General features: G+C 41.1%; 1 protein-coding gene across 1 annotated transcript; it reads left to right on the forward strand.

Annotated features, from left to right (window-relative positions):
- The first annotated feature begins 474 nt into the window (after nt 1–474).
- Nucleotides 475–22,364, forward strand: WDR86 (WD repeat domain 86). Its single transcript, XM_009887768.1, has 6 exons — nt 475–637; nt 3,415–3,556; nt 5,079–5,511; nt 15,196–15,331; nt 20,278–20,381; nt 22,146–22,364. The coding sequence occupies exons 1-6, from the start codon at nt 475–477 to the stop codon at nt 22,362–22,364; spliced, it is 1,197 nt and encodes a 398-aa protein (XP_009886070.1).
- The last annotated feature ends 851 nt before the right edge of the window (nt 22,365–23,215 follow it).

Here is a 23,215-nt window from a genome sequence, read left to right on the forward strand (position 1 = left end):
CCTCCTCGGCGTGCCCCAAGTTAGCCTTGAAATTGCTCGAAAAGGAGAAGCGTGCCGGCAGCCTGAGAGCAGGGCACCTGGTAGCGGTACCGCCGCCGTCCGGGCTGGGTCCTCTCCCAAGGGCTGGACGAACCTCTGTGCCCATGGAGAAGGCACATCAGTGTGGTTGAAGGGCTGTCTTCCACAGCAGGGCTGCGGTTCCTTGTGGAGAAAGGGGTACTCGATGGCTTCGGTGCACCCTGGCTGAGAAAGTGATGTATCCACGGGGGAGATGAAATGATTTAACATGCTCTCCTCTTCCTCCTGTGTGTCCCTGTGCAGCCGTCTGGACTACCCTGGTGATTTTTTGGAACTGAAGTAATGGCTGAAGTTGGTCTGTGGGAGACGGCTGGAGGCCTGGAGCACGGTCTGCGGGTTGCACTGCGCCCATGATCTGACCCGCAGCCTCTGCCTTCCTTCGCTGGGACCAGCGGGATGGGGAACGGTGGCTCCGCGGTGAAGGTCTGCACGGATCACCAAGGAGGCATCAACTGGCTGAGCCTGAGCCCCGACGGGCAGCGCCTGCTCACAGGTAGTGAGGATGGCACTGCGCGGCTCTGGAGCACTGCCGACAGCCAGTGCCATGGCCACTTCCAAGGTACAACACCTTCTTTTCGCCTGGTTTTTGAGTCATGGCACAGGCCACACAACATGTTCTGGTCTCTTTCAGTCCCTGCAGCCTGCTGGGCAGCCAAAATAACGCTTGTTTTGTTTTGCATGGATTTTTTGAGTATTGGTTACAGTAATGTTAAGCAGAAGCTGTTTCAACCCAAAACAGGTTACCAGTGCTACTGGATGCATGTATCCTTTTATCTCAGGGCGTGGAACTTAGCAGTTGTTTAATTTATGTCTCTTTCTGGAAGCCCTCTGTTTTACACCCTGGTGAAATCTGGACTTTTGGTTGTTCTCTCTCTCTCTGTTTTGTTTTCTCCCCCCCTCCTCCTTTTTAATCATCTCATTTTCCAGACAATCTTTATTTAGAACCTCTTGACCCAGAAGTCTGGAAAGAAACCTTACTAAATAGGCTGTTTTTTTGCCCCACATTGGACACACAGAAATGTTAATTGCTAGGCTTTCTCATTTTAAATTGATTTTGCATTCTAAACAAAATTTATTATCCTCAGACTAGCATCTCAATAATTAAAAAGAAAATAAAAACTCTGTAGGAAGTACAGTCAGGCAGGACTTAGATGTGGACTAAAGATATTTGTATTGTCACTCATTCTTTTCTCTCCATACAGAAAAAAAGCTCGTAAATTTGGGATTTCTCATCCTTTTTTCTTCCAAAGAAGAAATCACATTGCTATGATTTTTTTGTAATTGGTCGGTTTGTTGTTTGCTTGCTTGTTTTTTAGCTATGGAGTATTGTCTTTTTTCCCCACATCCTGTCATGGTTCTAGCTCCTGGAAAACTCGCTGCATTTGCTTTAGGCTTAGAAATCCCTTTAAACCACTAATTAACTTTCAACTCGAAAGAGAAATACATTGGATGAATATTCAGAATCTGGCCTATGTACTGCTAGTGTTTGGGGTGAACTCTTAAGAAGGTTGTCTAGATGGTTTGTGAACTGTCAGTCGAATCAGATAACTATGTATTTTGTATTTATGCATGCACACAGTTCTTGTGTAAATTTGTATCGTTCAAGCTATGATTACTGATAAGCCTGTATCTATAACACAATTTCAAGCTTCCACCACAGCATAACCAACAGATTTCTGTGGTGGCTGCTTTTGACCAGACCAGCAGCAGACCTTGTCTGCCACATGGGGTTTTGGCATCCTTTGTGTGGCTTGAGTATTACCAATGGTTAAAAACTGTCTGACAGACTTCGATGCAGTAACCAAGATGCTTTTTTCATCTTCTTAAAGCAGGACTACATGATGCTGTGAGAAAAATGCTGATGGTTGAAACCTGTCCCATTTAAGTTGCTTTGCAAAAAGTTTTCATGAAAATGTGAGGATTGGTGTAGTTTTTCTTATAGCCCTGGTGATCTGTTTAATTTTTGACATCTGGTGAATTTGCTTAAGAGGAAACAAGATGTGAGTTTGTAACGTGGATTCTGGTTCGCTTTTGAACTACAACAAGGCTTTTGAACTACAGGAGTTGTAGTAAAATCTGTTTCTTGCAGTCAGTGAAATGAAGTGTTTTACAGGGCAGTCTGCTTACCTGTTGTTTTTTTACCATCTCTTTATTCTACAACATGATTCTGTTTTTCTAATATCTTTGTCTGTTCATCTGTCTCTCACATTTGTCCTTCTTACATTTTTTTTTTTCCTTTTCTCCTCAAAGAATAGTGTTATTTAAGTCACAGTAGGACTGACCAGCTTCAACCAAAGTCTAGGGCTCTTTAGTGATAGTTACTTAATAGGAAACAGTTCTGATCTTGAAAGCTTACAGACTAAACAATTAAAACAAGAGTGCAAGATAATAGTATCAGAAGGATTAGATAGGTGAAAACAATTTCGCACAAGATATCTCAGACAAAGCTGGGACTTGAATCCTAAGGTGATTTTTAATTGTGGTACATTTAATGCTACGATAGAAAAATGACACATCTTGCTAAGCAACAACAAAAGCGTAAGGTTGTAATGTTGATTCCTCTCCGCTACTGTTACCCTGTTTTTCAGCATGAAATTTCTAGAGTAGCGGTTGTGTCTATTTTTATTGTAACTGTAGAATCCCAACATACTCTGAATACTGAATAAATAATTATGCTCTTATTCTTTCTTTCTGTGTCTTTTCCTTAAAGGTATACTGATATTTTGAAAATTGTGGGGTTTATTCATGTTATTAGTCATAACGGGGAAAGTATTGGTTGACTTTTTACCAGATATGTGTTTTTGTTTGCATTGCATTCTGCTTGGACAATGAAACTAAACTTGCTGGTAAGTTTCATGTAATTTCCTTTTCTCATAGTTTCATGCTTTAATTTAGGGGTGGTTTTGTCCTGACGATCAATGGGGCTGCAGCCTTTTTTTTTCTGACTTCGGAAGAAGGAAGGAAAAGCATTTCTTTATTAAAAAAAAAAAGCCAATTTTTTACTGTTTTTAAACTTCATTAGTCTGAGCTTTACTATACTGATACTAATTTAGCTCATGTTTTTATAATACTGTTCAATCTGCCCAGTTGGTAGAACTGTACTGTTTTTCACTTAATCCTTGTATCAATGAAGTGGAGTGTTTTGCTGTTAATTAAAAATGTCATGTTTTATACAAATCCTTAAATGTGAAGAACACTTAATAACATGATACATTTAAAACTAGAGCTTCCGTCCATATGTTTGTTGTATTTTTCTTTTAGTTAAGGTAAAGAGCTCAAGTAGTCTGTCCTGCTTGCATGTACAGTGATTGAATTTATTTCCTTTGTTATTCCTAGGACATGAAAGTTACATCACGTTTTGCCACTTAGAAAATGAGGCTGCCTTTACCTGTAGCGCAGATCATACCATTCGAAAGTGGGATGTGATGACAGGTCAGTGCCTGGCCGTTTACCGAGGACACACATCAATTGTTAACAGGTTGGTTCCGTGGAGTTCTTCCGTTGTGTTCCTGTAATCTATTATTGCATATATTGTCATTTTCCTGTAATTCTCCATTACTACACTAATAAAATGGGTTGTGTAAACCTTTGAGTTCATGCTACACGTGTTCTGTGCTGTAATGATTAGTTTTCCTAGCAACAGTGCTGACACATCCATAGACAGCAGATAGGAGAGAAATGAAAGGCACACAGCAGGGAAATTGAATCCAGGGCTAGGAATGAAATTCCAGAAGAAATTATTCAATTGATAACAGATGCTTCTGATAAATAGATTTAAAAACATCACGTCAAGCCTTTGTGTCAGCAAGAGGGATAAAGTCAGGGCTTTTTTCTGGAATTGCTATTCCTGTTTGTGCAAATGAAGTTTAATATTAAACTGATTGTGCGTGACTGATTAGCCTGTCAATTTAAAGTGCCTCTTAATAGTTGGACTGGATTTAATTAATGACAAATAAAAGAGTCAAAGATTGGTATTCTTTTCTTACTTTTTTTGGTGGGTGGTTTTTTTTTTTTTTGTTTCTTACTAAACTCAAAACACATATGATGTGTAGCTAGATTCTGTAAATAGTTAGGAAGGCTGCCTCTGCCTCTGATTTTGGCACGGGCTTGATTTTGCTTGAATCAGCAAATGGGAAATGTGTTCCCTATTCATATGACTTTTTTGCCAGTTTGAAAGGTTCCAGAGGACCAAACTCAGAGAACATCATAAACTGTCTTTTTTGTCAGCTATCTCTGGTTTGGAAATATGAACTGTAGAGATTTTTCTGTTATTATATGTTTGTGCAGCTACTACTCATTATTTTGGAGGCCCAGTAAGTTGAATTCTTGAGCTGTAGTCTATGATTCGCTCTTCAGTTACGTAATAAGTGGGGTGCTCTTGCTCCACCTTTTTTGAGATCCTGGGCTAACTAAAATTATGTTTATATTCTTTTCCTGCACTCTCTCTATTTGATGATGGAAAGATGATTATCTTTGCATACTGTCAGTTACAGTTTAGGTTCCTGGATATTTATTTTTTTTTACTTTAATTCCAAGCTATTTTCATAAGTAATTTTATAAATAACTATTTGTAAAGAAATACTGATAAATAATTATAAAAAATGAGTTTTTTATTAAAAAAAAACAACAACAAAAGCCACAACAAACTCTTAGTTACCATATGTAACTAATGAAAAGTACGTAGTACTGTTGGAAGAGATTTTTAGAAAAATACTTATGCCCAAAATAACGATACTATAGTGCTAAAATGTCTGCATCGATGTACCTGAATAAGAGGTCTCAATTTTAAAAGTAGAAAAACGGAAGTGTTTGGTGTGTTGGTTTTTTTTTTTTTAAAAAAAAAACCAACAACAAAAAAGTGCCAAAAAAAGTGGATGCTGAATTTGGGTTTTCATGCTGGCGTTTCTAACTTCAGTGTACTTGGCATTGAAATTGTGACCAAAAAAATGGCTATGTAAAAAGAATGATACTATTCATATATGCAAACTTATTTTTTGCAGGATCCTGGTTGCCAAAAACTATCTCTTTAGTGGCTCCTATGACAGGACAGCCCGCTGTTGGAGTGTGGATAAGGAGAAACAAATCCAGGAATTCCGGGGCCATCGGAACTGTGTCCTGACTCTAGCTCACTATTCCTCCAGGGATGTTCTTGAAGAAGAGGAGGAGGAAGAGGAGGAGGAGGAGAAAGTGAGCAGAGACCTCCTGGTGACAGGTAGCACAGACTGCACTGTTAAGGTCTGGTGGGTGTCCAGTGGGCGCTGTTACCAGACTCTGCTGGGACACACTGGGGCTGTCTTATGCCTTATACTTGACGCACCAAACAGGGAGCTGTTTTCTGGCAGCACGGATTATACCATTCGAACATGGAATATTGTCACTGGTGAGCAGTTGAAAGTGTTCAAAGAGCATCAAGGATCAGTAATTTGCCTAGAGGTAAGAACAGAGGCTTCTTCAAGAGCCATTCAAAGCGGGTATCCATATCCTAACTCATGCAGGTCTCCTTTGTCTTTTCATTCATAAAGAAGCTCTTCTGAGATGGGTTATAAATGATAAGCTTAAACATTCATGTAATAACAAAATAATAGTGCTCCATGGTCTTGAGACAGCTCGTCTTTCGCTAAAACCCTTTCTGGTGTCCTCTTGGCTTCTAGTGGCTATTCTGGTCTAGCTTCTACCTCAGTATCTGTTTGAATCCTTGTAGGTCTTGAAACTCATGAGTAGGGTGGCTGGAAGGACTACTGTTCTGAGTAGGATTACATACACAGGATCAGCAGACTTGGAAGAAAAATAACTCGAGCTGTTGATTGTGCAAGTAAACAGACAGAGGTTCAGATAACTTAAAAAGAGGAGGGAGAAAAAAGTTAGAGTAAACCAGATACCTTAAAAAAAATCACCAAGACCAAAAAACGGAAAACGAACACAAAATTGTGGGCAAAAGGTAATAGGAAAGCATAAAGCTGAAAGAAATCCTGCTTTAAAAACTGCACAGACATAATTTGAAAAAAGAAAGGGAGAAAGAGGTGGCCAAGATGAGAGAATGGGCAAGGAAAATGGAAAAGAGAAGTGGAGCATGGGGGAGAGAAATCAGGAAATGATGAAGGAGGAGGGTGGTGGTGGGGAAATTAACGTGACCTGAAAAACCATACCCTGTTTTTCTATTTGCAGTATTTTTCTGGTGAATGCTTCCAGGTTTGTTAATGTTGCAGAGGAGAGAATGAGGTTAGGCAGACGAAGGAAAAGGGGAACTATCACACAAGTACTTGTCCTGTACACTCCATTATCCACCAGAAAATGCTAATGGTGTATATAAAGAAGGTATATGATGGTCTGTAACTTAATTTCAGGTCAGCAAACCTTAAATGTATGTGTCTGACTGAAGTTAATGACAATAATTTTTCTCACTATTCCTCATTTGTGTTTGTTGTCCAGAAGTGCTTTTCCTTTACAGAGGCCTGCAGTACCTATTTTTAATAGATGTTTAATAAATAAATGTTGCCTTTGTTTCTGAAGAAGGTAGTCACTGCTGACACTAGCAGGCTCAAAACCTGGTAGTACTGAAGGAATTCTATTTTCCTTTGGTTTTAGAAAGGAAGAAAAACCACACAAAATCATATTGCCCTGGAGTAATGTTTGTCTTGCTCGGGTAAATTCTCAGTGTTAAAGCTTGTTTTTATGATATTGTGGTAATGTATTTTGAGAATGCTTAAGTAAATCTGTTGCTGTTCTTAGTGTCACGCTATGTTTTGCTGTTTAATTGTAACCCTTCTCCAAGGCACAGATTGGCAACAGCAGAGCTTGCTTTAATTTAATTGGGTTCTTGCTAAAACTGTTACACAAAACTGGCTTGACCCTCTCCCAGAAGCCTGGGAAATTCAATTACACTCTTTAAATGCTCAAGAATGAGCAATGCTTCTCCGCTTGTGAGCACAGAGTTAAACAATGGTTTTAAACAAACAGAACTTCTTGTAGGGGAGAAGAAAAGCAAAACCAATACATCTATTTGGAAAACCTGAACAATTCAAAGTACACAAGACTACTGCTGCCAAGACTGTGTTGGCAACAGTCCTGGCCAAATCTTCTAGCTGTGAGTAACTGGTAGCCCCTCGCTTCTCTCATCTCCAGTTGATGTTTGAGGCTAGAAGAGTCCAGCTGAGGTACATACTGCCCCCACAGAGAGCATTTGGTTTCCAGGCCTCTAAAACTTATCCCATCTTTAGCAGTTGGTGTACTGCTGCTGAATAGCTTTAGGCTGTCGATCTTTCCTAATTCCTCAGTCTTCCTTACTGGGTTCAACACTAGCCCTTCTGTTCCACTTGGCTGCCTCTCAGCACAGCCCGCATGGTATTTTCATTCTTTTAGAAAGGGGTCAATCACCAGAATCCATACAAAGATGTTACAACAGAAGGGAAACTTCCTGAATAGAGGTGTTTATTTTTTTTAATTTTTGTTTTCTTCTCAAAAAGCTCTTGGAGCCTTTTTTGCCTGGGGCTTCTTTGTGACAGTGTTGCAATCTGTGGCAGTGAGTTGGGATAGTGTTTTTCAAACCATGGGTCAGGAACGACTTGGAGGTAGTTGTGGGTTGCTCACAGTAGTCAGCAGACAGTTTTAATTGTTGAGAATAGTTCATTTTCTTCAAGGCAGAAGTGAGCTGCTAATTACACCAGATTTTCACTCCCCTGTCCTGGAGGAGCTGAGCTGGTACCAGTAATTAAAGCTAGTTACCTGTTCTCTGGCTGGTATAATGCTTGTGTGAGAATAAAGGGAAAAAAATAGACTTATTTTCATTTTATTTATTCAAATAAAGATCCCTGAGGGAGGGTGACCTTTCAAAAGTTTGAGAAATGCTCGTTGTGATCTCTTATCCTGGACACAGATCAGGAAAAATTTGGATATTGAGACCATATTTTCCCCAACTTTAAAAAGTACTGTTATTAATGGGAATGCCCCAGGATGTTCTAAACAGCTGCAAATTAGGTCTGGACTGTTCCAGTTGTCTCCCATTACTTTCCAGTAAATAGCAATAGTGTCTCTGTAGCAGTGAATGGAAATTCCTGGAGTGTTTCTGGGTAGATATCCATAAAGCACACCCATGTTTTCCACCTTGCTTCCTGCAGTGCTGGCGTGTGAAAAGCAGAGGGATGATGCCACAGGCATGTTCAGATTTTGAATATTCCTCAGTTGCTCTAAGATCCTTCAGGTGGTGTTGCCAGCTAGCGTAAGTTAGAGGAGCCTGAAAGCAATTCTAATCGAGCATGGCTGAACGGAAAGTGTTGGTGAGCTTTTAGCTTTCCCTTTTCCACCATCACTGGTGGTCCTGGGCAGTGGAGTGAAGAGAGTTAGCGGCTCAGATATTCCTCAGGGCTTGCCCTGCTGTCCCAGAGTCAGCCTCTTGAAGGTGATTTACCAGCTGAACTGACTGCATGTGGTCTACTGTCAAAGTAGTGCTGCTGCAGGGACCCGCTTATTCTAACACCACTCTTCTCGTCCTTCCACTGTCTAAATTAGACTGACAAAAGTTTTGCCAGGAGACTTTCTATCTGCAGCGGGAATCATGTGCATGCTAGGTGCTTTGGCGGCCTTGACTACTTCACTGTCATAGTCAGGCAAGGTAACTAGCAGTGGAGCCGCCAGAACTCTTCACTCTATTTCTCTTGCAGTGCATTGATAGCTTGGCAGGCAAGGAACAGCAGCTGTTTCGAGTGCTCCCTCTTCATATAGGAGCCAAGGATGAGATTTTATAGGAAGTGATGGGAAAAAGCAAGAGTGAGCTGAGTGTAGTCACACAACTCATGCGAGTTCTTCCACTTAATTTCAAGCCTGGCTAAAGCCCAGTATTTGCAATTAATAATCAAACATGCGTTTTCATTAACGTGACTGCCTGCAATAGGCTGAATAACCCTGACTTAAATATTTACTTGTGTATGTTTTTCTAAATGTCTCCAAAGTAGCTTTGCAAACTGTTCACAAGGATTGCTTTGTCCTTTGCTGATTGTTCTGCCTCTGTGTATTTATCAAAATTGTGCTGCCAAGTGCTGGCAGAGAGAAATGATCCAGCTTGGAATTTAGCTTGGATCCTATAGCAAACATTCTTGCAAGAAAACTCCTTTCTTGCCAAAGGAGTTTTAAATGAACATGAGTGGGCAAGGACTTGCTTCTAGTTTTCCTGCAAAAGATCCTTTGTTTGGGACATTCCCTTTAGTTGCCTTTTAAATGTGACTAGAAGAAAAGAATGCTTTGAACAAAGCCATTGCCTCAGCTCTGTTTATACGCTTAACTGTTGTGATCATGGGGACAGATATTTTTTTTTTTTTTTTGTCACACCAATTAAATTAAGTGCACATATTTTTTGTAATTTGTGTTTGTATTTGTTGCATAATTCATCAGAGGATGAAGATGTGAATTAGAGGAATATGAATGTTACAACACCTGTAGAAAAGAAACGTTTCTAGGACCATTACTTCGCACTGCAGTTAAGTGCACATATTTTTTGTAATTTGTGTTTGTATTTGTTGCATAATTCATCAGAGGATGAAGATGTGAATTAGAGGAATATGAATGTTACAACACCTGTAGAAAAGAAACGTTTCTAGGACCATTACTTCGCACTGCAGTAAAGAAGTTGAAACATGTTCTCTAACAGCCAGACCAGAGAGCTCATTCTAGATGAATTCTCAGGAAAAAAAACAATTTCTTGCCCACAGGGAGTTAGTTAGCTTGTTAAAAGGAATGTGGTTTGAATGGGATCCTGAAAGTCTAACTCGGCTGAGGTCTTACATAGTTGTAACTTGAAATTGGTCCAAGTTGGTGATTTTTAACTTAGAAGTGGCTGTGAACAGAAGACCCAGCTGGCAGATTGTAGGAATATTGAGCCCCATGTGAAGAATAAGACAGCAGTGGGAAATATGGTTGCTGATGTGAACTCATCATGAAGTTCCTGAGAGACAGTCTGAGTGCAGTGACCTTCAGAAAGAGGATGTGTCCTAATCTGTTTGGAGAGCTGATTGCCTCTCCTTAGGTGAGGGTTGGATTGTTTCTTATAGCAAAGATTAATTGGGAGGGCAAAGTCCGTTCCTATAAGGTTGAAATACCTGCTAAACAGCTCTTTTGCAGGTATTTTTGGCATTCATACAGGTGGAAATTGTCTTAATCTGCTGCATATATTCAGTTCATCTAAGCTTGTGGACCAATAGAGTTGTGATTGTCTAGAGAGACCAAGCCTAGATGTGATAATTTGGGTTTGGTGTGGGATTGTTTTTTGTTTTTTTTTATTATTATTATTCAAACTGTGGTGTGTCTAGGGGCTACAACCAAGGTCAGGGTTACATAAAACTGGCATTTTTAAATAGTGAAACCTGTAACTACTTAAGCATTTACAACCTGTATTTTGCTACTGCTGTTACTTTGCTACTCACAAGCAAGCCTGGAAAGGTACATCTATGTACTTTGGCCTGAGGATTAAGACAAATTTGCTCCATTCATGTGTCTCAGTGTTTCATCTGGTTCAAAGCAAAGTTCCTTAGAGTAACGAGGAAAAATAACAGTCCAGAATTAAAGATAGCAATGCAGTGGTGTTCTTGCTGTCTGGCCGAGGCTTTAGAACTGAGCACCTGACAGCCATCAAGTTTTTAATTCTTTTGAAGCTACTTGAGTATGTAATGTCCACCCAGCTCATTAGGATCTGAGCTGCAAATCTGTTCTGTGTTGTCTGCTCTGCTACAGGTGTCCTTGCCTTGCCATGCTTTTTCTTCTCAGGAGCTTTGTTGGGCAGTTAGCCAGTGAAGAAAGTGCTCAAAAGCCAGCCAAGGAAAATACAGCTCTGAAAATATCACCGCTTCTCCACGCTCTTGCAGATTAGACTATGTAACTGTTTCTACTGATCATTTTTAAACCAAGAGTTGACAGACTTGGGTATATGTGGAAAAATCTATTGAGTGAAATTTTACGTTTTTCCTTCTAAATCATAAGAAAAATAAATTGTTTAATAAGAATAGGACTGGGACTTAGGGAATTGGGTATGCATTTGAAGACTTCAGGATAGAAAAGCCCAGTAGTTATGGATCTGGGGACCTAGCCCACAAGCATTTGCTGAAAATGACTGTGCTGGGATACCCATACACAAAAATGAGTGCCAGTCTTGGCAGCGGGGAGGCTTACCTCCCACCAGAGCTGCAGCGTGGTCTCACATTTTGGTGGACAAGTCAGTATACTTTGTCCAACTCCTGAGCCAAACATGTGGGGATATTTAACTCAAGGAACAGCACCCGTGGACACTCTTGTTCAGGAATATGACAAGAAGGAGGGGAACGTACTGTTCTGCCTGGTAGTGTAACAGAACTGGCAGATCTGGGTTAAGTGGCCTCTGCGTGTGAGGAGATTGGAACCCATTTGGAGAGTCCCGTAACTGCTGGATAGGAGAAGCCAAGACGGTGTAAGGAGGTTAGCAAGAGTCCTAGAGGGAGAGCCAGCAGAAGGTGACCTAACTGGAAATCAGTGCTTTGAGTACCTGGCTGGAAGTCAGCAGGGGAAGTGTGTTACAGTCCCTCTTTCTTGGGCTGTTTAGATAGTTTTCAATACAGTCATGACTTAAGAAAAGGGATTACAGGAGCCAAGGACTGGTACTGCAGCTGACCCTAGGATCTCCACTGCTTCCACAGCAAAGGCGGTTTGTTCCCCGGAGCATGAGGACATGCACAGTGTGTCCAGCCTTGGTGTGTTAGAGCCAAGGCTACCATGTCTGCGTTGGGGGGTAGCGACACCTTTTTGGATGCAAACTCTGAACAAAGGCTCCGGAGTAAAAATACCGATTTGACATGGGTCACATTGGATTGATGCCTGTCTTGCACTTCTCAGACAGAATCCCATCGGTTTTCATATACTCTCTTGACCAGTTTCAGGGATATTGCGCACTGTTGCTTGTCACAACTGCCCTGAAGCACGTAATGCTTTCTGGGTGTTGTAGAAAGGGTTGATTGCATCCTGGAGCAGCCTCCCAAATCGGAGCTGCACTCTGGGATTTAGGCAGTCAAAAGTTAGGATGCTATAAATTTCAAGTCCTTTCTTGGATGGATCTCTGTTGCATTATATCATGGTTCCCCATCTATAAAGTAGGGAAGGTATTTATTTTATGTTACAGAGTGTGGGGCCTGCTTATAACGTGCTTTGGCTAGGGGAACAGTGTATGATGATTATTATTATTTTGATTAAATATAGATATCTGAAGTGTTGTAGCTTAGGCTGGAGGTGTAAACTAGACCTATCTTTAGCCAAGTGAAGGAGGAGTCATCTCACCTAAATTGATGTAGATGGCTACAACTGAGAAGGCTGTCCATGTGAGGGGGTGGAAATAGCGAGTTTTAAGGCGTGACCTATTTCAGACATCTATTTCAGGATGAGCTGAAATGTGCCCTAAACTGCAGTGACTATAAGGAGACTTAGCTGTAGATATCTGCATTGATTTAGGTGAGATGATGCCTGCATCGTATTGCTAAAGGTAGATCTAATTTGCAACTTCACCCTGACCTGATAGCTCTTGATGACTTTCTTCACTAACAGCTATTTCGTGCTCTGTGTTTTAAAAATACCATGGAAACGAGAGGCTGTGTGACAGTTGGAGCCTGTACTGGGGTTTGCTGTTGGCTGTGCTGCAGGCGTAGTCTGTGACATCCGGTAGATTGTTTAACCTGTTAGTATTTCTGTGTCCATGCATGGCTGAGAATCCTTTGCTACTGTGCCCACCTGCTTAAACTGGTGAGGGGGAGGAAGGTTCATAGAAGTGTATCATGCAGCAGCCTGGGTAGCACAGAGGCTTTGAATGTAATGAAGGTGGTTGGTGTGTCAGCCAGCTCTCCAGATCTCTGACTGGGCATTGGAAGCTTTTATGGCTCTTATGATCCTGGTACTATAAATTACCTGAGTAAGCCCACGTCATTTGTCACATTTTTATATCTAGCAAATTAGCAAATCTAGGCAAGTTGCAGCTTTTCTGCTTCACTTCAGCATTTACACACCCACCTAAATATAGATATGAAGCAGTGTAACGTAATGTACCATTAAGGCAGAGTGGCATTTACCTGCAGGAGGCTGTAACTTAGTGTTTTCCCTTGTTTAGTGGATGGGTTGATGCTGCTAGCAAGACGTCTGAAAAAGAACTGCAATGACTTGGCCAAGAGCCATGCAGCAGGATCTCAACTTGAAGCAACTCTTCCATTCAGCAGGTGCAACGTGACAATGCCTTTCATGCCCTTTCAGGTTGAGCCTGGAAATTAACTGTATAGCTCTCCGTTTTTGTTAGTGCTGCTGGTCATTCCTTCTCTTTCCTCATTGGGATGTAGTTTTAATGCCATTGCTAAAACAGCTTAAAAGTAATAGAATGTGGCATTTCAAAGTACTGCTGGCTTTTAACGGTGGGATGTGTTGAGCTGTGAAAACTGTCCCATGGGCCAAGTTCTGCTGGTAGGAAGGGTGGCATGTGCTGCTCCCACTGGGCTGGTGGGAGCTGCAGCCAGTGATCATCTTGGTCTACCTGCATACAATTCCTACATGGGTTAGCATAGTCCCATTGCTGTAGTGCTTTTGTTTTGTGTTCTTGTAACACAGTGCAAATGTTCTTTTGTGCAGAGCTCACTTATGATGCCTTTTGGGTATGGGGCGATTCCTTTTGGGAATGGGGGTGGAGATAGGAGAGTGAAAAACATTTCAACCTTACAGGTACAGAGCATGCAAAGAGTGGAGGCTGAAGGTTTTTTATAACCTAAGGTGGTGGAAGAAGCAGACCCTTAAAAGTGAGCTAAGAGCAAGACCTATGTCAGGTTGATTTGTCATTTGTTTTGCAGTTGGTTTCCTGGAGATAATCTGAGGAGCATAAGGGGTTAGTGCTCTGCTGGTCACTTCAGCCTTCTGATCTGTGTTTCTAGAGGGGAAACATGGTATTATTATCCCTTGTGCAAATTCTGTTTCTTTGTGGGGGATCAGGGTCTCCCTCCTGTCTCTCTGTCCTTTTCATACAGAGATTGCTGCAAGTCTGTGAAACTTATAGCTGACTAAAGCCTGTGGATTATTCTGAGAACGTGCAGTGACGGGCTGCCTTCATTAGACGCCTTCAGATGGCAGGTCTTGGGCCAGTTCTCTGCTTGAAGGAGTATGCAGTCAGAGCTGTACCTAATGATGGCTGTTAAAACATTTAGTTTGTTTTCGTTAGCTGGACGTAGATCACCAGACTGTGGAGGGTTTCCCTGGTGGGCTGTCAGGCTTTGGATAGTTTGTTACTGTGGGCTGGCTAGTTTTATAGTCTTGCACAGCTCAGTTGTTTTCTCTCTGTCTCAGTTTCCCCTCTGCAATCCTTCCCTCTGCCATTCTCTGTCGTGTCTGCACGGAATTAAAACCAACCCCCACCACTAGTGAGTTCACACAGTGTGCAGGATAACCATTCTAACAAGGTGCCGTTCTTCTTTGGGATTTATAGGCAGAGTTGCTCTAAACACACAGCAGAAGACACACTAATTGAAGATGTTTAGAAACCTATGTAAGGCTAGTTAATTATTTAATAACACAGTCCAAAAAGACTTGGGGAAACACAGATACAAAACAGTTTCAGGGAAGAGTTAGTGTTTTCAAAATTGACCTTGTGCATATTAAACCCTGGTTTACGTTGCATAGGATTTTGTTTTTAATTTACTCTTTTTTGTTACTCAAAATTGTTCTGAAATTTCTGTTGTAATTAAAACTTACAGTCTAATAAGAGTTCTTGTCAAATACGCTTTGCAAAAAGTACGCTGCAGGGTTTTTTTTGAGGCTGCATTAATGTAACTAATTATGGAAGTAGGGTTAGCATTGTTAAGCTCACCGAAATCCTGCCTGCTTGCACCAGCAGATGGGCTAAGTTTTTCATCTTCTGAAACGTAGGAGCTGTTTTTAAGGCCCAGAAGTCAATGGGAGAGGCAATCGTGAAGAATGCCAGGTTGGTTGTGCTCACCATCCCTCTGTTTCAAGGTGTAGTTGTTGCTCTTTGTAACAGACTGTTGAGCTGGAAACTGTGACTTTGTATGAGTCACTTCAGTGCAGTTCTCTCGCAAATGTGCCTGAGAGGCTATTGCTGATGTTTTTTTCTCTTCCCTTCAGCTAGTGAATCGGCATTTGTATTCGGGAAGCGCGGACAGGACAGTGAAGTGCTGGTTAGTAGACACTGGGGAGCGAATCCAAACGTACAAGGCTCACAAACACAGCGTTAGCACTTTGAAATACCACGCTGGGATCTGTAAGTTGCCTTTCCTATGTTCAGCAATCCCTTGTCTCCTTTTTGATGCCTATCTGATCAAAGATTGTTAATAGAGAATACTATAATTTTGAAGGCTTGAAAAATTGTTGCTTTTCTCAACTCCACCATGTTTATGTTCAGTATCAAACTTTGCTGCACTACTGCATGTGGGAAGCTTAAATCTTCCCCCCATTTTCCACCTCCTTCTTCTGGCAAATGAAGAGGTAGTTGTTTTATTTCTGTTATCAAGGGAAGTGGCTTACATCCTGAGCTGTCTGTGGGTTGTTTGTATAGCTGTGGTTTAACCTCGCTAGTCTGATGTCTGTCAGTCTGCTTCTGCTGCATACTCGGGGACAGGAAGTGCTGCTGCTGGATACGCAGCCCTGTGCCTGCGTTTGCTGCCTTGTAGCTACTGTGTAATGACTGTCGTAAACCAGAATCACATCTAAGATGCTCATTGCTGCTTTCTAACAGTTAGGCTTCCTGTCAGACTCCGACCATCTCCTAGATTCATTTTCCACAAGTTCTTTTCCCTTTATCTGTCCTCTTTCATGTATTTGTTCCCCAGCCACCTTTCTGCAGTAGCCAAGTATTGTTTGCCTTACTAATGCCTGGGACTCAGTTCCTCTACTTTCAGTACTCCTGTTAATATCTTTACGTAACTGTCTGTTGTTGACATAACAGTATATTCTGACCATGAAACCTCCTTCTTTAAATCCCTCTCTTGGCTGGCTTTTCTTCCTCATGCCATCTATGCATTTCTGGGCTTGGGTTACAAGACACTGCCTCTGTTTTTATCAGCCTAAACCTCTCTATTTGTCATCCTGGTCTTATTCTGCCACTGACGGTAGACCTGATGTATCTTCATTTGCTTCCCAAACAAGTACTTTCCTTCAGGGTAACCAGAATGGCAATGCCTGTCTAAAGCTAATCTAGAAATGTGCAACATTTGTCTGATTTCAATTTCTATACTTCAGCTATGAAGCAAATATGTAACACCAAATAACTGGTTGTTAGTTGGGCCTTCATATCTCTTTTGGCAGATCATCAGTGTGATGGTGATAAATGGCTGACAAATGCATGATGGTCCACATTAGAAGAGAGTCATACCTGGACAGGCAGATTACAGTTTAATGGCAGTTGTCTAGCACCATGTTAGACATGGCTGACTGACCACATTTATAATCCAGTAATTGAATTGATTTGTTAATTAAGTTTGGAAATTTAACATGTAACCAAGCCCATAGGTAGATTTTGATTTTGATCAGGAAGCCTTTTTTTGTCTTCCTTTCAGGATTAGACCCACAGCACTACTTTTCTCCATTAAAATAGTTAATCGTAATTTACAGTTAATTTCAGCTCTCCTCATCTATGTTGCAAAACTATCCCACTGCCTCTACCTGCAGGTTTATAATTTCTGCTGATTTCAGCTTTTGCAGTTGGCTAGAAGGCTGAAATGGAAGGGGAAAGGGTCTTGAGCTTATACTGCACCCTGAAGTAGTTATTGCTCAGAGGTAGGCAGGTAGGGAAGGGAAAATGAACCAGAAATTATAATTCAGGGTAAACACTGGCAAACAAAACACTGATTATTTTATGTGTGTGTTTTCCCCCTTTTAATTATAAAGATACAAAACAAAACTCTGAATTCATCAAGACTACCCAAAGGCAAGATAACTGTGCTAAGCTCATGTTGGCCTTGTCCAGTAAGGAATCTTCATGTCTGGGTGGGAGATGGAGAGACTGTCTCTCCCTCATTAATGAGACATCCAGAGCTGCATTTTTTCAGTGATGAACCTGCTTTGCATGCAACCAGTATAGACTTTTGACCAGACTCTCTAAAACCATCATAAATAAAATTTAGGCTTAAACCAAAGTTTCACTATCTGATGCCATCCCCATCAGCTCTGCAGTTTTCTCTCTTCCCCCTCATCCTACCACCCTGTCCCTGCCATACACATACATTATTTTTCCATAACACTTTTTTTCTTAGAATGCAGGCAATATTGCTGCATTTAGTCAGACCTGTGAAGAACATCCTGATAGTGTGATAGAAGTGTTCACGGAGTTATTTAAGATCTCATTTAAAATGAAATGCAAAAATACTAAAAGTGTCAAACAGGGAGAATTTAATTGTTCTACTTGAAGGGTAGAAAAAAATGTCACGGGAAAATATTAGGGACTTGTTTGAATAGAATTTAGATGCATTTTAATTCTTGAAAGAGGAAATTTCCCCTTAAAAACTAATTTATGTACTATGATTGCTTGCATTATTTTAATACATTGATCACTTATTTACACAGTATCGAATAGTTTTGTTTCAATTAGAATACGAATACATGTTCACCAGATACCAAATGTTGGAGCTAGTGTAGCTTAAAATTCTAGCTGTTCACTTGGGATAGATCAGCATTATGTATCCATTCTCTGTCTTTCAAAAATGTGGAGAAAATCCTTCAGTGTAAATGATGGTTGTTATGGTTTGCCGCATTGGCACCAGCACAAGAACATGGAAAGAATCTCGGCTGTGAGGTGGTAACTTTCTGTTAGAAGATCTTAATTATGCTTGCTATCTGATCAGTACCCAAAGGCTCGTTGCCCCAAAGAGTTTAAGGTCTAAATAAGAAAATATAGTAGAAGAATGAGAGGAAAAATATATGTGTGTTTCCAAAATGGCTTTATAGTGTACAGGGAGTCCAGACAGATCTGAGAACTAAGCTTTAAATCATCAGAATGTGTTTCTAGTGGCTTCCCTCAGTCTGCTTGTGTAATTAGTAGCATGGGGAATATTAGAGCTGGTTCTCAATCTAATTTACTTAATGATATTATGTTGGTTATTTCTCCCCTACAGTATGTGCACAGTCATTTAAAATTTAGTGTGGTTTGTATATTTTCATGTTGCAAAAACTCCAAGGGAACGTTTAAAACCTGTTCTCCCTCCCAAGGGTCTATGAAATCCAAGTAAAAAATTTAAATGAATTGTTGATATTTTTTTTTTTTTGGTGGTTGGTTGTTTCACAGGTGTTATATATAAGCATATATTTAAATGCTAAATCTGGGTTAGATCAGCAGCTCCTTTGAAATGCAGAGGTGCAAACAAACTTCCTAAATCTAGAGTGACAGTTCAAAAGACATAAAAGATGTCTGTCAAAGGCAAAATCCTGATAGCGATAGCTAAAGTAAACTGACAGCTGCATAGTGAAAACAGCTCTTAATTGGTTCCTACTCTCTGCATGTGTGTAATAGCATTGAGTGATTTCCATTCACTGGAAAAAAATCTGTACCTTGTTGTTTCCTGCTTTTCATTGTTGTTACTCATTTGCAGAATGGGATGCAATGCTTTTTCAGGATTGTGTTGGTAATTGAATTTATAGTGGCCCATATAAAATGACATTGATTTTCCACATCCAGATGTTTCTTGAAGGTGTACCCGGGAAGTACCCAGCCTCCTGCTGTTTAATTTGAAGTTGAAAAGCTGATGGCAGTAGGTAGCATGTTCTCTCGTCTCTTGTTGTAGTCCTGAATTTACTGCCATGATAATTTCTTCGCCTCTCTTTAGGAATCCAGTGCCTGACTTCCCCCAAACAATAAGGCATCTGTTGTCTTCAGGCACTTCAGTTTTGTAAAAATCTTTCCATGGTAGTGGCTTTTGCAAAGACATGAAACACAGGGAGCAGTGAATATATTGCTTTTTGCAGTTCTGAAATATTTATTTCTAGATAAACTTGAGGAGTTTGGGTTATGTGAAGGACAGTGAGTGTTTATGAAGACAGTTTGTAACCCTTAAAGCATAAAAATATGCTGCTTTTGGGGCATATTGCTAAGTATAAAACCTAAATATTCAACACTGCCTTACAGTTTCTGGATGCAGCAATTCTAGGGTTCTGATGTGAAGTGCCTGAAGTTCTGAGAAATTGTTCTTTGAACATGTTAAGATACCCTAAGGAAACCTGATGAACAGCCAAAATCTCTGGTCATGCTTAATTTACTTTAAAACAAACAAACAAACAAACAAAAAACCAACCAGAAAACCAACCAAACATCCCTTCCCAACCCTGCTTTTGTAGCTCATGTACAATATACTACATAGAATACAAGAGTTACAGCCAAAACCCTCAAATAGTTCAGTGCTGTACTGAAACAGAGATTATAGCCTGGCCCTTGAATCACTTAAAGGCTCTACTGCTTGCAAAGATCCTAAGCTACAGGATTTAACTGAAGAAATCTACCACACTGAAAGAATTTAGAAAGCTGCTCTGTAAAGCTGCCTACGCATGCTGCTCGCCTCTGAGGACAGAAGGTTAAACTGTGCTGTTTCAACAGAGATGGCCCTACCTACAGTAGTAAGCTTTTGTAGAAAATTGGGGGTGGGGGGAAACAGAGTATGTTTTAATGAAGCTGAGGCCAAATTCTTATTATTAAGTGTGAGAGAGGGTAATGCTGTTCCTGTGGTTTGCAGTCTCCCTGTACAGAGCTTCTGCTGCGTGATGCTGCAGACGAAGTGATGAAGATACTGTAGTACTGAATGGAAACCTGGAAATAACTATGGTAAAACAAATGGAAGGCTTAGTGGAAATCCTCAAAACCAGGCTTGAGATAAATTGCCTGCTTAGAATTATTGAGGCCTGTTTAGGCAGGGAAATATATGTGGAAGAGAAAAGCAGAAATAGATACTTGAAGTGTGCATGGAGTGAAATGCTGATGTATGTAGAAACTTCAGACTTAAAGCAGTTCAGGGTTTTGAAAAATACAAATGAAAACAAGCATGCTGGGGTCAGCAAAATGAAAACGATCTGAACTTGCTATAACTGAAAAGAGATTCAAGCCTAAAAACGATACGTCATGCTCCTTTGTGAGTTAATTTTAGGTACATTTTTGAACTCACATGAACTGACCTTATGTGGCTGCTTACATCTGGCCATGCACTATGTTGTGTGGTTGCGTTGCAGTGTTCACAGGAAGTGGTGATGCCTGTGCAAGAGCTTTCAATTCCAAGAGTGGTGTCCTGCAGAAGATCTTCCGAGGACATAAGTTCATCATCAACTGCATCCAGGTTAGGAAGGGGTTCCTTTGCTGGGATTTCTCGCTTCTGATTGCTCCTTCATTTGTTTTGTGGGAATTGGTGTGGCTAGCTGTTCTGTGTGCCTTGGGTTGGATGTTGTTCTAGGGTAAAACGAAAAGTAACAGACTTGAATATTCTTTTTGTAATTTTAGACAAACTTGGTAATAATAAGGATAAGTGAAACCACAGAACGAGACCCCAGAGACAGTCCTATGTCTGTGACTGGAGGTTTTTCAGGTCAGTTTAGACAAGCAACCATAAGAAATGAGACGGATGTAACTGATCCTGTGCAGGGGCAGGGAACGGACTCCAGCCTCACGAGACCAATTCCATTACAGGACACTGATAAGTGTTTGCAATGTTCTAGGTGGAAAAGAAGTTTCTGTCTTACCCAAGCAGAATAATATATGGCGTTATAAAAAAAAAGCAACTGCTTACCATCTTTACTCATTTTAGTGAAGAGCTGGTGGTGCTACCCCGTATATAAACATTTATATCGACATCAGGATCTATTTTTCTGAAGGTATAAAGATGACTAAAGCTCTGTATTGATGTCTGACCCACATCCTACCAGACAAATGGAAGAGTCTCTGCCACTGGCTTAAAAATTTTCAAAAAGTTAATTAAGTCTTTGAAAAGTTGCTTGCAAATTGTCTAGGCTCAAGTGATACCGGCGTTTAAAAGTTAAAACGGGAGGAATTAGTAATCCTTGGTGGCAATGTAAAGACCAGTATCATGCAAGGAATCCCGGGGGGAAAGTTTGAATGCTTGGATGCTTCTGCATTTAAGAATCCACATTTTCCTTCATCAGGATCTCAGTAAAAGCTGCGTGTAGGATGAGGATTTTGATTAAGAATGTGAGACACTAAATATTTCTGACAGGCTGACAGTCGAAAGAAAACAGGAGAGGAGATAAAATTCCTTTTGGAAAGTGTACAGGGCACAAAATCCTGGGAAGAGAGAGGACTGAGAAGTGGCATCCTTAATATGATATTAAGTACATTAATGAGGGATTGATGGAGGGGCTGTGGTTGTGTGGTACTTCATGCTGATGTAAGCCAGACTGCTGGTGGGATGCTCGGTATGGTGAGCTGCCCCTGGAGACTGCAAGCGCCTGTGGCGAATGGATTGATGCAGGAGGGGGAAGATGATCAAGACTGACGGCTGGCTTCTAGGGCGGGCTGAGAACAGTGTGAAACATTACCAACAGCAGCAAATGTTTTATGAAGGAAATGAAACTACAGGAGGGAATCAAGGTTGAATTACTGCAGGTTTGGAAGAACAGCAAATTTTGAAGGAGGAATTGTACCTATAACTTACTGCAAAGGAAGAAGGGAAGTGAGAAGGAAAGCATTTCCGATACCCCACCAACCCCCCGCCCACTGATGCCAATTTTGGTGTCTCCTTAAGCTTCATCTTCAAAACCAGCAGTCTGAAACCAGCACAGAAATTCCCAGCTACAGCCTACTCTGACATTGAGTTTAGTTCCCCATTGCTTTTCTATTGGGTTTAGGTTATAAATAACTCTTGCTGTTTATATTTTATGGCTCTGTGAAGTGGCTGAGAAATCAGTCCTGACTTGCTGATGTCTCATCCCACTTCAGCAGCTTTTGTGATAATTTATACTGGCTCTTGCAATGAGCTATCAGGCCTTAAGTGTTAGGATCAAGCTGTGTTTGCTCTGATTTTTGACAGTTTGATTGTGCCGAGTCTGTGCTGTATGGTTTGGTATTAAGTGTGACCCTGTTGTTCCAGATCCACAATGAGTTGCTCTACACAGCTTCCCATGATGGCACGCTAAGGATTTGGGACATCCGGGGAATATGCAAGAGAAATAAGCGGCGTTTGAAGAAGGAGAGGTCTGCCCAGGGCAGGAGCTCTCAGAAGGGAAGTCTGTCTCGTCTCTTCAACAATAAAGTTGGCTGTATGGTACAGCAAGAAAATGGGGAACACGAGGCTGTTGAACTAATGTGACTGTCCAGAATGGATTTTCCATCAGTGACCAAAGCTGAACCTTTTGTTTTCTGCACCACTGTGTCCATGTAAGCCAGAACTTGGAAAGAGTTGGGAAATGGCTTTGCTTGAACCTCTCTTTCAGGAGCCAGAATTCTCTGTGACTGTCAGACCGACTCAAGTCAGATCTTGTTGCTGCAGATGACCCTCAGCTGAGCAGTACTGGGGTGAGGAGGAACTGCAGTGAGGTTCAGGTGATGTACCTCTGTGTGTGAGGGGGGGTGTATGTGTGTGTGTAGTTAAGAACTTCACTTACAACTGCTTGTTTTCAATTCCTTCTGGCACAGAGACATTGCACACTTCTGCCTGTCTAGTATCCACTGAGAACTGTGTTCTCCCATTCCTGTTGCCTGCTCGCATGCCCTCCATGCGGCTGAATGTAGCAATGAAAGGTGCCCTGAAATATGACTATGAATTCAATTTTCACAGCTGACCTTTGGGTCAGGTTTTTGCTGATCATCCCAAGTAACGTGGGATGATATGGCTCAGCAGGAGTTTAAAGCAGACTGGACACCTCTCTGGGAAGTTGGGAGTAATAGGACAGAAATTAATTTAATTATTTTTTTAATAAAGCATAAACTAGAGAACAATCTAAACCTCAGACCTTTTCTACCACGATCAGCTGTTTGCCAAGGCACAGCAGTTGTCTTCCTCCCAGCAACCTAGCGAGTTCTTTTTTTGCCTGTTGCAATCTCACACTTAAGCAAAGGAGGTATCAATGGCTTCGTGTGTTTTCTATGTGCTGCCAGGGTGTGTGCTTCCAGCCACCTGCTTACCCCCAGGCACAGTTCCCTGGATGGGAAGCTCCTGAT

This window comes from Charadrius vociferus, unplaced genomic scaffold (assembly GCF_000708025.1).
Source record: "Charadrius vociferus isolate BGI_N301 unplaced genomic scaffold, ASM70802v2 scaffold566, whole genome shotgun sequence".
NCBI lineage: Eukaryota > Metazoa > Chordata > Aves > Charadriiformes > Charadriidae > Charadrius > Charadrius vociferus.